The 14,849-nt window shown below is 41.3% G+C and overlaps 1 protein-coding gene across 4 annotated transcripts in view; it reads right to left on the bottom strand.

Annotated features, from left to right (window-relative positions):
- The window catches only part of DPP4 (dipeptidyl peptidase 4), a 78,989-nt gene that overhangs the window by 34,882 nt on the left and 29,258 nt on the right, over positions 1-14,849 (bottom strand). For all 4 annotated transcript variants that reach the window (XM_034654643.1, XM_011231867.3, XM_034654645.1 and 1 more), the window contains 5 exons: positions 12,725-12,777; positions 12,536-12,608; positions 11,366-11,486; positions 7,206-7,366; positions 5,632-5,744 (listed from right to left, as the gene is read on the bottom strand). In XM_034654643.1, coding sequence (XP_034510534.1) covers positions 5,632-5,744; positions 7,206-7,366; positions 11,366-11,486; positions 12,536-12,608; positions 12,725-12,777 — 521 coding nt within the window. The remainder of the gene's footprint in view (positions 1-5,631; positions 5,745-7,205; positions 7,367-11,365; positions 11,487-12,535; positions 12,609-12,724; positions 12,778-14,849) is intronic.

Here is a 14,849-nt window from a genome sequence, read left to right on the forward strand (position 1 = left end):
CCACACAAAAATGCGGCAGGGGGCTGGCTTTGCCAGTGGGCCCTGGCGTGCTGATCCCTGCTCTATGCCCGTGGTTCTTATTCACAGATCAAATTCCTTTGTAAATCAGATGAAAATCATGTGCCTCTCTCTAGAGGGGAAAAAAACTCTCTTCACATACATGCACACGTTGTCCCAGGGCTCCATGGGCATCGATTTGGATCAGGGGCTCCAGAAACAGCCTTCCGTTTTCTAAAGCGGCCCGGTTGGAGGAAAGGGCAGGCGAGGGGGGGAAGAAAGCTCTTCAACATAATTAGTGGGTCACCTCTAGTAAGTGCTTTGTCTCCTAAAAACCATCGATCATACTCCAGGTTCAGAAACCAGCAGTAGAAAAGTAACTTTTCCCCATTGGAAAAGGTGGAGTAATGGAATTTGGGAAATCTGCCAGGAAACTCACATGCATCTGGCACCTTCCCTGCCCATTTCTAGATCAAAGGTTCATGAACCTGTATCTTCCACTCTGTCACCCGCGATAGCCTAAGGTGCACTCTGCACCCTCTGACGCCTCTGTAAGGGCAGTCGGCCAGCGGATGGGACATTTTGAATCCTCATGTAAACATACTTCTGTTTAACCACAGCTTCTCTTTAGGATTTGGAATTAAGGCGAGACAGAATGACGCTGCATATCCCGCCCTGAGCCAAGCTCGTGCCAGTCTGAGATGTCAGCGAGTCATAAAAAATATATAAGGGAACCAATGGCCCAACTGTCCTTTTTATTGAAAGGTTTAAGTCCCACTTAGGATCAGAAAAGTCCAACAAGCAGGATTATCAACTATACTTTGCACTACATGCTGATTTTTTTTTTTGGAAGATTTTTTAATTTTAGACAGAGAGTGGGCAAGCGGGCGCAAGTGGGGGAGGGGCAGAGGGAGAGGGAGATAGAGAATCTCAAGCAGAGTCCCTGCCCAGCCTGGAGCTGGGGCTGGATCTCATGACCCTGAGATCATGACCTGAGCGGAAACCAAGAGTCGGATGCTCAACCAACTGAGCCACTCAGGCGTCCCTACGTGCTGATTTTATTCCGTAAAAACAGAGAGGCATCTACTAAGTAGACTGGTTACGTAATGGTGGGAAGGGGCAGAAGAGGGACCAGCAGGCAGCCTGGCCTTCCCTTGAGCCAGAGACTCAGGTTATCCCAGGTTAGGCATAGTGATTCAACCAGCTCTTCTAACTTCTGGAACAGTGTTATTCCAAGGAGAGTATGATTGACTTTAATACTAAAGCAATGGAGTAATTTCTGGACATAATAATAGGAGTTCACACCCATGGGCAGTTTACTATGTGCCAGGAACCATTCCAAGTGCTCGACATAAAGTTTGTAGCATCCTATGGGGTAGGAAGGCTAGGTTCATGTTTGGCAGACAAGGAGGGGGAGGTGTGGAGAGGGTAATAACTTGCTCAAGGTCACACTCTGGCAAGTGTTGGAGCCCCGATTCAAACCAGGCAGTTGGCTTCAGATTTTCTGTTCCCATTAGCTCCCTCTATAGAACCTCCACCCATCCCTCTGGTAAATACTGTTGGCTAGCTTCACCCTCTTGCTTTTTTTTCAGGATAAAATTCCTCACTCTATGAGGTCTATTTATTCCTGCAGAGTTGTGTAAACTAAATAGCTGAATTTTATAAAGCAAATTATATTTGAGTGTACTGGGACAGACCTGCTTTTGAAGGTCATACTACAGAGAATCCCTTTGTAAAGTGACCGTTGCCTTACAAATAGTAGGCATTTAATAAATGTTGAGTTGCGTTCATTCTCCTAATTTGTGTAAATGTTTCTTTTGGTATATTAAGGATAGTTAACATCAGGTAGGCATTACTAACTGGAAAGAATATTGGAGAGAAATTGCTCCTAAGAGCAACTGCAGACGGTGGAGTGATTAATTCGGTGAATCACCCAAGGAAGCCGGCGTTCTGCCAGTGCTGGCCCCGGGCTCCATGCCTCCCTCTGCTCTGATGGGGATGCCAGCCCTCCTGGGGCTGCTGACAGATCGCTGAGGAGAAGGATAGGTGGAGTGAGGGTAGCACCCACAGCATGTGAGCTCCCAATCGGCTGCCTGTCTTGAGGTGTCGCTGGCTTCCAGGCCATTTCAGGCCAGGTTGTTTATCTCCTGTGTGACAAGCCCAGACCCTGATACCACTACAATATGGATCAAGGATTATCAACTGCTCAGAGGAGGCATTTATCTATTGCACCATTCAGGAGCAGAAAAAACAGGGTGGGGCAGGTCTTGAGCTGGGTGTGATGGGTCCCCGGAGCCATTTGGCAGATGTCCGGTGGGGTCAGCTCAGGATAGCAGGCCCTTCCTAATCCTCTAGCTCAGGCCACAGAATCTGCAGATGGCTGGGAGGAGGCAGAAAAGGGGGACTGCTACACAGGGTCAGTTGGAGGCTTATCTTCCGTACTGGCTGTGTAAACTGTTCCAAACACATTAAGTCACACATATAACATACCTCATTTATCCATGCAGAAGCTTATTCATTTAGTCTATAAATATTCACCGGGCACTTGCTGTGTTTCAGGCGCCCCCTGAGAGGCACTGGAGATACTACGAGAAGATGGGCCCCTACCTATAGAACTTTCTTACTTCAATCCAGCAATGTGAAGCCAGGCTCTAATTAAAGCAGGTAGGGGGGATTATGATTTTACAGTCTATGTTGTTTTCGCTCAAAGAGTTTGAGCTCGCAAATTCCCATTATGAGTCATCCATACAAATGAGCAGCCTAAGGAGTCTACTCCACTTGACCTCTAATGCAATGAGGGCAGCAGGGAGGCTGTCTGCCTCGGTAGGATTTCCCCTGTCCAGACTCTGTGGTGCAAGGACAGGGCCTGGAGGGAAAATGAGTGACGGGTGCGGGCGGTCGTGCGGGCGGTCGGAGGGTGGAAGAAACACGCCCAGCGTCCGAGGGCTAGGCTCCAGGCCATCCTACACCCCAGGAGCTAGCGGATGGCTAGGAAACACGGCAGAAGGTGCTAGGCAGTTTCTGAAGAGGCACAACTTGCTGGCCCTGCTGGGTTTGCATGCGGCCAGAAAGTGGGGCACCACCGCCTGCTAGAACGTTTTCCCCAGAGAGGACCTCGAGCCTGGTTTTACATAAGCTGCGGCCTCACTGGTGTTAATAGAAACCAGAGCTGGATTTATAATTCCCTATATAACACATTCCTGAGGCATTTCCAGAAACGATCTTTCAGTAAAATACATCTCACACGAAATATCCCCAGTGAGCGAGGCAGTCCTCACCAGGAGTGCAGCACAAAGATCTGCACACAGTGACTTCAGGGTTTCTTTGCACGGGGCAAAAACTAAGTGCTTGGACTTGCACATGTTTCCGGAGCTCAGCTCCTGGAATGAGGTTTCTAAGGCGGGAAGACCCCACAGATGAAGACCTGTAAAACGGCCATGACAATGACACGGTAGGCAGTGGTCAAGTGAGATGTGAGTGGGACATCAAGCATAGTCCCCGCCCACAGGAAACACTCAAAGCATTGATACTCCATTATTCCACTGAGTCTAGTCTGGCAAGTGCGGACCTTGTCCTCTTCCCAGATCCCATGCTAACCTGCTGTGTGACCTTGAGCAAAAGAGTTTCCCTCTCTAAGCCTCAGTTTGTGTCCCACAGCGCTGTTCTCAGTGTGTTCTGGAAGCCCACAGGTTCTGTCTAATATCCTGACTCCTGGGAGAAGCAGAGGGGAAAAGGCCTTTGCCTGCAACCTGAGCAGTAATCATCTGATTGGTTTCTGGGCCTGTACTCCTGTGTTCTATCTCACTTGAAAAAAAGGCTTCGGGTCTTAAAACAGTTTGTAAACGACGAGTGAGGTCTAAAGCCCCTTCCAGATCTAATGTTTTTCAGAGCGGGGCTTTCGGCTTATCCCCCCTGCAGACAGATGTTGGTCATAGACCAAGAGGTCACACCAGGCACTGCTGCCCTTTCCCTGGACAGCCTGGTACTTCCGCACATGTGGGTTACCTTCCCCTTCAATGCCATCCCCCAGCTGTGCCCTGTGGAATCCTTCCTGCTCAATCCACACATTCCCTAGGATGCTTTCTTTGATCCCTGAGTTCACGGAAAACCCATCTCCCCTCCTTGGAATGTCTCTGGCCTTCTGTTTACGCCTCTGGAGTATGTGCTTTTGGAGTCATTTATGGGAATATATTCTGTCCTCTGCTTGGTCATAAGTGCTAGAAAGACAGTAGCTCAGCCTTATGGACATTTGTTATGTAAACAGCGGGTGCTCAATCAATGTTGAAAGAAGAGATGACTGGACTGAGCCACACAGCAGATCTTAGAACCTCCAGGTAAATTTTTATACCTTTATACCTTGGACAAACTCAGAAGAAATAATTTTTTAAATTTACTGATAATTGATTTTCTTCCTCCAAACGAATGGGTTCATATAGATATTTCTAATCAAGTCAATGAATTAATAACTACACAGCAAAGCCTACAGCATGCCTGATGTGGTAAATTCAACCCCGAGAAGATGCTTCCGTGTTGATCTGATGATAACTTCAGGCAGCTGAGGGCAGTGGCTGAATTCACACAGAGGGAGGCACCTAGCACAGCCCTTGTAAGCTCTTTCTTCTAAGTCAGAAACAGGCTTGAATACAGGCTTGAATACAGACTCCTACTTGGTCATTTTTTTAACTTCCAGGCCTCATTTCCTTATATGTAAAAGAGGCATATGATTATAGTTGTTGGATAGAGTTACTTTAAATATTAATAGAATAAAGCCTGTGATAATGCCCTGTGTCTGGCACATATGAGTGCTCAGTATATACTAGTTATTATTTAAAAGCAACAAGAAAACCAACATAATGAACAGAAATGAATAGAAAGCAACTTGCAGCCACAAATTGCATGCAATGCCGTACAGGAAAAGCACAGGGGGCTGAGGGTGAGCGGCGGCAGAATTTCCAACCACCAATTATTTAAGCAAGTGACATCCTGAGGCATGTCGGTGTCATGAGGATCCTTAAATGTAACCGTTTCCCTGAATTTCTCCAGTTCTCATGAGGACCTGCACAGCCTCATGATCGGACCTCACTCCTATCACTCACTTCTCTACTCGCACTGCTCTGGTCACTTGGTCTTCTCACAGGTCCTCTCATGCACCAGGCCCATCCTCTCTGCAGGGCCTTTGCACCTGCTCTTCCTCTGCCTGGATACCAAACCCCCAGCTACTCAGGTGGCTAGCTGGCCCTTTGTCTCACATCACTGCTCATGGGTCGTTGCATGAGAGAGGGCTTCCCCGACCTCCCCCCACCATCACCATCACCTTGCCCTGCTTTGATTGTCTTCACAACAAAATTCTGTCTACCTGGCTGTTGTCCACCTCCCCAACCTTGAGTGTAGGCTCCATGATACCCGGGACTCTGGCTGCTCTATTCACTGTGCAACCCCATCACTGGAACCATGTTCAGCATGAACACATGAAATGGGGGCTCAACAAAGAATGGCTGATGAAGGAGGCAATGACTCCAACCCCGGGGGGATACCATGGGATGCTACCCCTGTTTCTGCCATTCATTTTTAAAATATTCTCTCCGAGATCTGTGAAACTGTGTACGACCCACACGTTCTGATCAAGACTCTTACCCTATTGAAATAGCATCAGGAGGAGAGATTTCTACTGAAGTTGAGTTGGTGTTTGGGTTGAGATTGTCGGTTTTTACAACAAAGAACTTTACTGTTGGATTTACAGCTCCTGCCTAGGAAAAAACAATAACAGAATTGATATGGACAAAAAATATCACATCATTGCACAGGTTTAAAACTGCATGAAACGTCCGCATTACAGTGATAAAATTATAATCATGAGATATGTTAAAAAATTTTATATAGATAAATCTAATACAGATAGAATGAACATAAAAGAGAGTCATGAAATGCAACTTTTTCATGTTCAGGCAGAAACATATATATTGACAGCCCCAAAGACTCCTGTTTAAATCATGAATGCTCATAACTTCATGTGTTTTGTGCAAACAAGGATAAACTTTTAAAAAATCAATTCTATTATTTTGCAAATATGCTGACTCCAAAAGTCAAGAAGTCTAATGGCTGACAACTAGGAAGAATACCTTGGGTTCAGCCAAAGACACAACCCACCAGGAAAATGAGTTTACCTGAGCAGAGAGCCAATAATGTTAATTAGGAAGCCATCATTTGCACTCCAAATTCAAGTTCACCATGTTCGAGGTTTACAATCAATATGATGACAGAAATCTACAAAACTTTTTTATATATACACATAGGTCTTCAATTGACAAATTAGTTAGAAATAATATATTTTTAGTGAGAGCATTTTATGGTTTTTTTTTTTTTGCCAGTTTCACTCATCAAAAAATAACATTCCACTGAAAATACATCTCTATATTTAGTCTTGGATCTTTTTTTTTTCTTTTAACTTCCTCTGTCTTCCTAAAATGGCAGCTCTTCATGAAGCAAATTGAGTGAGTTGGTAAAAATAAAAATCCTTTTTCCCAAGTTGCTTACAGCGAAAACATTCACTATTAGATTTTCCTATAGGTGATTCTGTGGCCATTAATGTTATGATACTAGTGAAGAATCCTGGTTCCCTTCTAAATCCCCCTCTTCCTCAGCTTACACTGCTTAACAAAGCTGTTCAATTTTCATAAATATGCATACCGGACGGAGAGAACAGCCTTGCAAACCAAGATGTGAGACCATTATTCCAAACGCAGGACGTGTGAAATTCACATTAGTGCCAAATTTATACCAGAACTACTGAAACTAGTCACGTAGTGGTTAATTAGCAATACAACCTGATATATAACTGAGCTTTTCAACTTCATCCAGGGCACCTTCCAACTTCTACAAATAAGATGAGCTTGTGATTCAATGACAGCCTCTCTTTGCCTCCACTGAAACATTTTCATTCCCCCTACCTCTTTCAAAAGCATTTTCCCCATCTTTTTCGGCTTGTCATTCCTCAAAGTTTTTGGAGAAATTACAAAACCTTAAATCACACTCTTTCCTGGGATAATAAAAATACTTTAAAATTGCCAGATGCTGTTGACTTCAGCAAGAGTAATCACAGCAAGCTGTTGAAGAGAGACTGACAATATTTTCATTAGCAGGAAAGGATTAAATGAAACCATTCTCTTCCCATCAAATCACGGAACCACTACGTGAATAGGAGCACAGACCTTTGGGTATGGAATCCGCACAGTCTTCGGGTACTGCAGTGACTCGTCAGAGTAGAAGGAGTATTCAATAAGTGGGACTTCTGTGTCGTTAAATTGGGCATATGCTAAAAAAGTGCCTTTTGGAGACCACCACAGAGCAGAGTAGGCACTGAAGATTTCCTCTGAAAAAAGACATAAATTGTTCTGTTACAAGAAGTAGCTGATAAATTGGCTTTGGCATTCAAAATATTGTTCTCATTAGCTTTAGTAATTACAGTAGAGTTCAACTAATGAACCATTTTGCATTTGCTGGGCTTCCAAATTCAGAGTAATACAAATGAATAAAAATAAAATCTTCTAGGATGGATCTGGATTGTAAAAATAAGTAACCCGTTGGACCATTTTAGAATATTTTAGCACACAATATTTAATATAAGCTCTACATTTTTTTCTTTATCTTATAATCCTCTAAATTTATGCCACAAAACATACTAAAAGTAAATTTCACACAAGGGGCTGATTCTCCTTTCTAATTTTCAAACAGTCAACATGCCAGCATACTCTCCCCAACTGGGCTCAGTCTGTACTGTGCCCACAGGGTACTGGTGGGTGGTGTGTGGCTCCAGACTATCAAACTAATATGGTGCCCACAGTTTACTACTCTTGGCACAAACAGGGTGTGGGAAGGACGAATTTAGAATGACAAGGAGCTCCATGAGACCCCTATTGGGAAACACCTCCTTCGCTTAGCCTAGAAACTAAAGACTCTGCCAGATTGACACACTCTGCTGGTGCACAGGGTGGGGTAAGGGAAGAGGGTCAAAGAGGGAGGCAAATGGAAGCAAAGGTCTTGCTCTCCAGAATGTTGTTGGACTCATTCTCATTCTCTGGCAAATGTAGTTCTTCTCTATGTTTATTATGGAGTCTATTCATGGGACTTCCAATCTCTGGCTCTTAAAATGCCAAAACCTCTTTGATGGAAGGTTCTGGTAGACTAGATGGAGACTCCAACCTTTATGCCGATTTAATCTACAGATCTCATGTTCCGCTGTGGGTGTAAAGGTAAAAGCAAAAACGCAGAAACTTGAGTCTTAGAGTTAGGAAATCATCTGTCCCCATCACTTTTCTGATTCCTGAGGCCTCTTTACAGGTGTCTTCCAAAGGCTTGTTTTTAATAATAATAATAATAATAATAATAATAATAAAATAATAATGGTAATAGTAGTGGTAGTAACAGGAACAACAATAACAATAATAACAAAATGTAATAACAATTATCATGATGAGCAGCTAGCATTTAAAGAGTGCTAACCATGCACTAGGCTTCATCTGCAACCAACATCTGTGATCTCCTGTAGTCCTCGCAGTAGCTCATTGTGCAGATGAGAAAGGGGTGGGCAGGCTTAAAAAGAAGTCACTGCCCAGGGTCACATGGCCAATAACTGATTGACTCAAGAACGAATCCAGACTTGTCTGGTTTGAATCCATGCTTCTGACCTCCATGTTCTATGTCCCTCCATGCCTATTTCGCTCCTGTAGTAACAGAAAACCTGCTCGGTAAGGCAGCCTGCTCCCGCTTATCTGTTTTCTACCTATGTCATTAAGTTCCATTTATGTAGCAACTTAGAATTTACAAAACACTTATCTAATTTAGTCTTCGCAAAGGTCCTTAGATGAGTCTAGTCATATCCCATTTTATAGAGGAGGCAACTGAGCGGCTTAGAGAGAGAGAATGAATTGCCAGAGACAAGACAAGCACACAGGCCTTGTGACTCCGAGTCAAGGGGTGTCTACCAAGAACTTCTTCCGATACCAAGTTGATGTCTCCTTCCTGTGGCTTCTACCTATTGGTTCTAGTCTAAGATCAAGATGCAATTACATAAAATAAATACAATTACAGCAAGGTTATGGTTTTTAAAATTGCTTTTAAATACAGGTAGCAGGTGGTATTTATGTTTTGAATTGGTGGGTATTTGTAATACAGAATATATTGTTCTATACTGTGATGTAGTAAAACCATCATTATACAACTGCTTCTGGTCAAACTCAAAGTCCTGAGAATGAATAGTAGGGAGAAGGGAGAATAACAAAGGAGGAAGACATTTCAAGTCCTTCCTGATACAAAGCTGGCTGTGAGCACAAGCATCTACGGCACCCCCTCCCCCACACTCTGAACCTCCCTCGCCATCCTGTGACACCTCCCGTCCAGCCACTCTGACCTTCCCTAGGGCTTAGTGCCCTCCCTTGCATAGGTCACTCCATTCACTCTATGACAATTATCCATTGGCATCTTTGTCTCCTTCTCTGGGTTGAGTTCCCTGAGAGCAGCAGTTGGATAGCATTTGTCCCCGTGTCTCTACGACCTCACACAGCACCTCATGGTAGTTGGCACTCAGTGTGAATTGCCCCGAATGACCCACACCCCCACTGTTAGCACGATTACTATAGGGTAAGGAGTGCCCCATCTTCCAAACTTATTTCTTTCTCTATCTCTTTTCATTCTCGCTCTCAAAATTCCCATTCTTACCTCTGGGTTAGGTAAACTACACTCATACTTAAGGGTGAATGTCATGTGATTAACTTCATACTAGGAGATAAAGTATTATTATTTTTACAAAAGAAGGCACCTGTTATCATGAAAGAAGACAAAGTGAAAACATAGAGATATTGAGAGAGAAGTTCATTTAGGAACCTGGGGAGGGGCAGGAGACATACATCCCAGAGGGTAGGCTCTTCTGTGAGTGTCCCTCCATGATGGGGCACATGGCCCCGTCTGGACTTTGCAGCTTTGTTTCTTCTTTTACTTATGAACCCACAGATTCTCAAAATGTACTCGTTCAGTCGTACACTCAACAGGTCTTCCTGGCTACAGTGGAGATGTGCCACGGGGAGGGGGGTGGATCTCATATGCAGAGAAACAAGTACGGATCATTCCTAAGTATATAAAACCAATTATAGGAACTTCCCCATAAGAACCAAAGTCCTGTTTTTTGGAGACTGGCCCACACTGGAACTGGAAGCCATTCTTCTGTTTGTCATCAACATGCAAAATGAGATCTTTCCAGCTATTATCTACCTGAGAAAGGACTAATAGTGTTAGGTGTGTTCTTATCTTAGAGACACTCAGATGTTTCGAGGACAGGTGGAGTTGCAGCTTTGGGAAGAAACTTTATCCAGGTCACTTTGGGGGGTCCTGCAGGTTGTGCTGTGCTGTCCAACAAGTGTTAAAGATGTTTCTCAATTGCTAAGTGACGAGTGCTAGTAAATTTCATTATAAATGATTTCTGGGCCATGGGGGATTTATCTTCCCTTTAAAGCAATTTTTGTTGTTGTTGTTGTTAAAATGTTAGCCATTTAATTGAACTTGACTTGCACTGGGTAAGAACCAAAATTAAGTCATGAAGAAAAACTTTTTTTTTTTTTTAACTATGAGGAAGAAATAAGAGGATGAAATAAAGATGAATATTTAATAAGCATTAGGCAAACTTGCAAACAGTGGAACAGCCTCAAACTGCCTTTTACCTTGGCGACTATAGATGTGAAAAATGTTTTTCTAATATTTTCTAATACTCTATCCTAAAAGACAGAATAATCTTGTTAATATTTTTTTTGTTCTGGGTGGTTTTTTTTTAAACTGATTTTCCCCCCCAGAAGTCTTTCTAATTATTTTTTCCTTCTTTAAAAACAGGAAATTATGAATTGTCCAAGTTCAAATGAACACAGATCCTCTGTAAAACAGATGCTTTCTTCCCCCTCTATTCCCCAACCTCCAGACAATATTTTGTCAGCTCTTGGAATGCTGTGGGAGTATTTAGCTTTCCTTAGTAACTCTGGGTTAGGTAGGCCCAGTTAGAGAAACATCTGATGTTAATCTGGAAGATTTTATGCCCCGGTAAAGCAGAAAAGCTACCTACACAGAAAGGCCCTTTGTAGGAGGAGACGGAAGACAATAGGGGCATTGAGAGACAATGAGGACACGGAGGCGGGAAACTAGCTACTGCTAAGAAATCCTTGTTCTGGGAGACACCTGGTATGGTGAGTGCTAAAGAGATTTGATGACATTTTTTAAAATGCCACTTATTTTGAATGGCATCAAATTTCTCCATTTTAAGAAAAATGCTTTACTATTAAAAAAAAAAACTTCCAGATTTTCTAATTTGAAAAAGCTTTAAAGTCTCTACCTTCATAAACCCAGTCAGTTATTCCATTGGATATTACATTTTCTTTCCCGGTCCATGTGATCCTCTGACTTGATGAATTTGGTTCATTTTTAACATAAACATCATTGTTCCAAACGTATGCCTAGAAATATTGAAAAACAGATTGATAAGTAACAACCTGTTATAACATATCTTATCCTGGAGTTAAAAAATATCTATCAACTCTTTTATCCTCAAATAATATTGGTATGCAAATGTAATGATTACTTTGGGTTATTCAATTTGAGTATAAGAAAGTCATTTGCTACCCCCTCATATTTATTTATTTATTTATTTATAAGATTTTTATTTATTTATTTGAGAAAGAGAGAGAGCGAGAGCACAAGCAAGGGGAGGAGTAGAAGGAGAGGGAGAAGCAGGCTCCCCATCGAACAGGGAGTCCAATGAGGGGGTGGTGGTCACCTGCTCGACCTCAGGACCTTGGGATCAGGACCTAAGCCAAAGGCAGACACTTAAAAGAATGAGTCACCCAGGCACCCCACCCCTCACATTTTAAAAATTATAAGTATACAAGCTATAAACTCCAAATAATTCTCTAGACACTCAATATATTTAAAAGAAGCAGCTCACAAACACCGCTATTCGGATGCCAGAGTGCCTGCAAAGACCCCGGAGCCTGACCACTTCTACAGAATAATGTGTGCTTCCCATTGTTTTCTGGGGGCGGTGAGTTGAGGGGGTGCATTCGATGTCAGGAGGGAGAATTCTGTCTACCAATGAACATCCCGTCTTCTTGTTCGGATTCTCTTGGGCTTCTGACATTCTCCTAGCACTAAGAACATGGAGGTGTATCTAGAGTGATACAGAGAGGGTCACAGAACTAGCAGGAAGCAGGTACGCCCCCCAAAACAAGCAAACAAGCAAACAACAACAAACTGAATACCACAGAAATGAGAATTTAAATGGACATTTTTTTCCAGGAAATAAAGAATTCCCCCGCAGTAGTTCAGAAACTTTCAGGAATCCTATTGACTTCATTAGACAAGTAAAATGCTATTTTAGGCAGTAACATTATCTTGCCTAGTGAAGTATTTGCTTCCCGAGTGTCTGGTCTGTATCAGGGTATGTGGCTTCTGCATGTGATAGCTTTGAGCCATTATTTTTTTCTGACCACAGAAGAGACGCACTAACCAATTTATGACCCTCTGGTGACCATGTGATCCACTGTGTGTTGTTTGGAATTTTTTCTTCTGTAATCAGCCTCCTGAAAAAAAGATAAAGGAAACATTACCAAATGAATAAATCTCAGTGGGATTTTATTTTTTTTTAAATGTTATTACACTAAAGAAGCTTAATAAATTTTATAAGGAAGTTACTGACCTGTTAGCTAAGTCATAGATGGCATATGAAGCCGTGTAAGAATGCCTCCATTGCTATAAAAGAAAACAGACATCTCAGTCTTCTGTGATTCTTGATAATTCGGCCACTTGCTATAGGAGTGCAAGATGAGATGTAAAGTAATATGACATTGTATAATTCCCACATTTTATCATGTCTTGTAATTTCTATCTCAATCCCTAGAATTTTGGAATTAGGAAGAGATTCTTAGAGACCATCCAGTACAAATTCCTCTGGACCTCATCTGTAACCCAGCTCTAGCATCACACCCTCCAAGGAAACTTCTCAGGATCATAGTGGGCTGATGTGTTGCTTCCTGGCAAACATCACTCCTAGCATTTCCCATAGCATGGGAAGTCTACCTGTCTAAGAAAATACACACTTTTCTTTTCAATCATCTTACTGACAAAATATTTAAAAGATCTATAATTCTATTGATGTGATGTGGAGAAATACTTTTCTGCTTTGAATTTGAAAATATAAAGTGCTACAGATTTTTTGAAAGCCACCTGGAAAAAAAAAAGCCACCTGGCAATATATATTAACATTGAAATATATATACCATTGATATTTTAAACAGCCATCTCAAGAAATCTAAAAAATGAAAAGCAAACCGAATCTAAATAAATGAGAAGAAAAGAAATAACAAAAGCAAAAGCAGTAATTAAATAGAAAACGCACAATAAAGAAAAATTAACAAAGCCCCAAACTTGTTCTTTGAAAAGATGAATAAAATTGCTAATACAGTAAGAGTGAGGAGAAAAAAAGTATGAATGACCAATATCAGAAATGAAAAATGGGATTAAAAGTTTTTAAGACCCTATGACAAACATTGTTTGGCCAATAAATTTAAAAGTTTAAAAAGGGACAAATTCTTTGGAAAACAAGTTATCAAAACTGAGACAAGAAAAAATGGAAAATATGTATTGTCTTATATCTAAAAAACACATTGAATCAATAAATAAAAACATTTGCACAAAGAAAACTCCAAACCCAAATAACTTTAGCAGCAAACTCCTTGTTATTTAACCAAATGAACTAAAAACTTACACATACAAAAACCCTCTATATAAATTTTTAGTTTTATTCTTAACTGCCAAAACTTAGAAGAACCAAGATACCCTTCAATAAGTGATGGCTAAACGAACTGTGGTCCATCCAGACATTGGAATATTATTTAGCCATAAAAAGAAATGAGCTATTACATCAGAAAAAGACATGGAGGAACCTCACATGCATATTTCTACGTGAGAGAAGCCAGTCTGAAAAGGCTACAGAGTGTATGATTCCAACCATATGACATTTTGAAAAAGGCAAAATTATGGAGACAGTCAAAAGATCAGTTGTTGCAGAGGATTTTTAGGAAGTGAAAATAATCTCTATGATACCAGAATGGTGGAAATATGTCATTATACATGATAGATTTGCCCAAATGCACAGAATGTACAACATAAAGAATGAACCCTAGTGAAAACTATGGACTTCAGTTAGTAATATGTATCAATAATGGCTCATTGATTGTAACAAATGTACCATACTAATGCAAAATGTTAATGATAGGGGAAACAGACAGAAGTGGGAGGGGTGACGAGGGAGTATATGGGAACTCTGTATTTTCCACTCATATCCTGTAAATCTAAAGCTGTTCTAAAAAGAATTAAGTCTATTAATTTAAAAATACATGAATTCTAGCTATGCCAGATAACTTGGAAGAAGTTCCGCACGGAATCATTGAGAAATGCAAATTACAGAAAAGTATGGAAAATAGGATTTTATTTTTTATAGAATAAGCAATGACTAAAAGAATATATATCTTCATAGAATTATTTGAATAAGGGGGAAAATATAAAATATGGAGATATGTATACTAGGTTCTTAACATGTGATACCTGGGGAAATGGTAGGGGGGAGGTGAGGAGTAGGGAGCCAGGCATAAGAGGAAAAAAAGATAAGGCTGAAGATTATATATTATATATATAATTATATATATTATATATTATGTATACATTATATATATGTATGTATGTATACACACAGATTTGTATTTATGAAAAATTATGTTTATATGTGGATGCATTTATACATTAATGATACTTTAAAAGAAATT

Source organism: Ailuropoda melanoleuca, chromosome 2 (genome assembly GCF_002007445.2).
Source record: "Ailuropoda melanoleuca isolate Jingjing chromosome 2, ASM200744v2, whole genome shotgun sequence".
Classification (NCBI taxonomy): domain Eukaryota; kingdom Metazoa; phylum Chordata; class Mammalia; order Carnivora; family Ursidae; genus Ailuropoda; species Ailuropoda melanoleuca.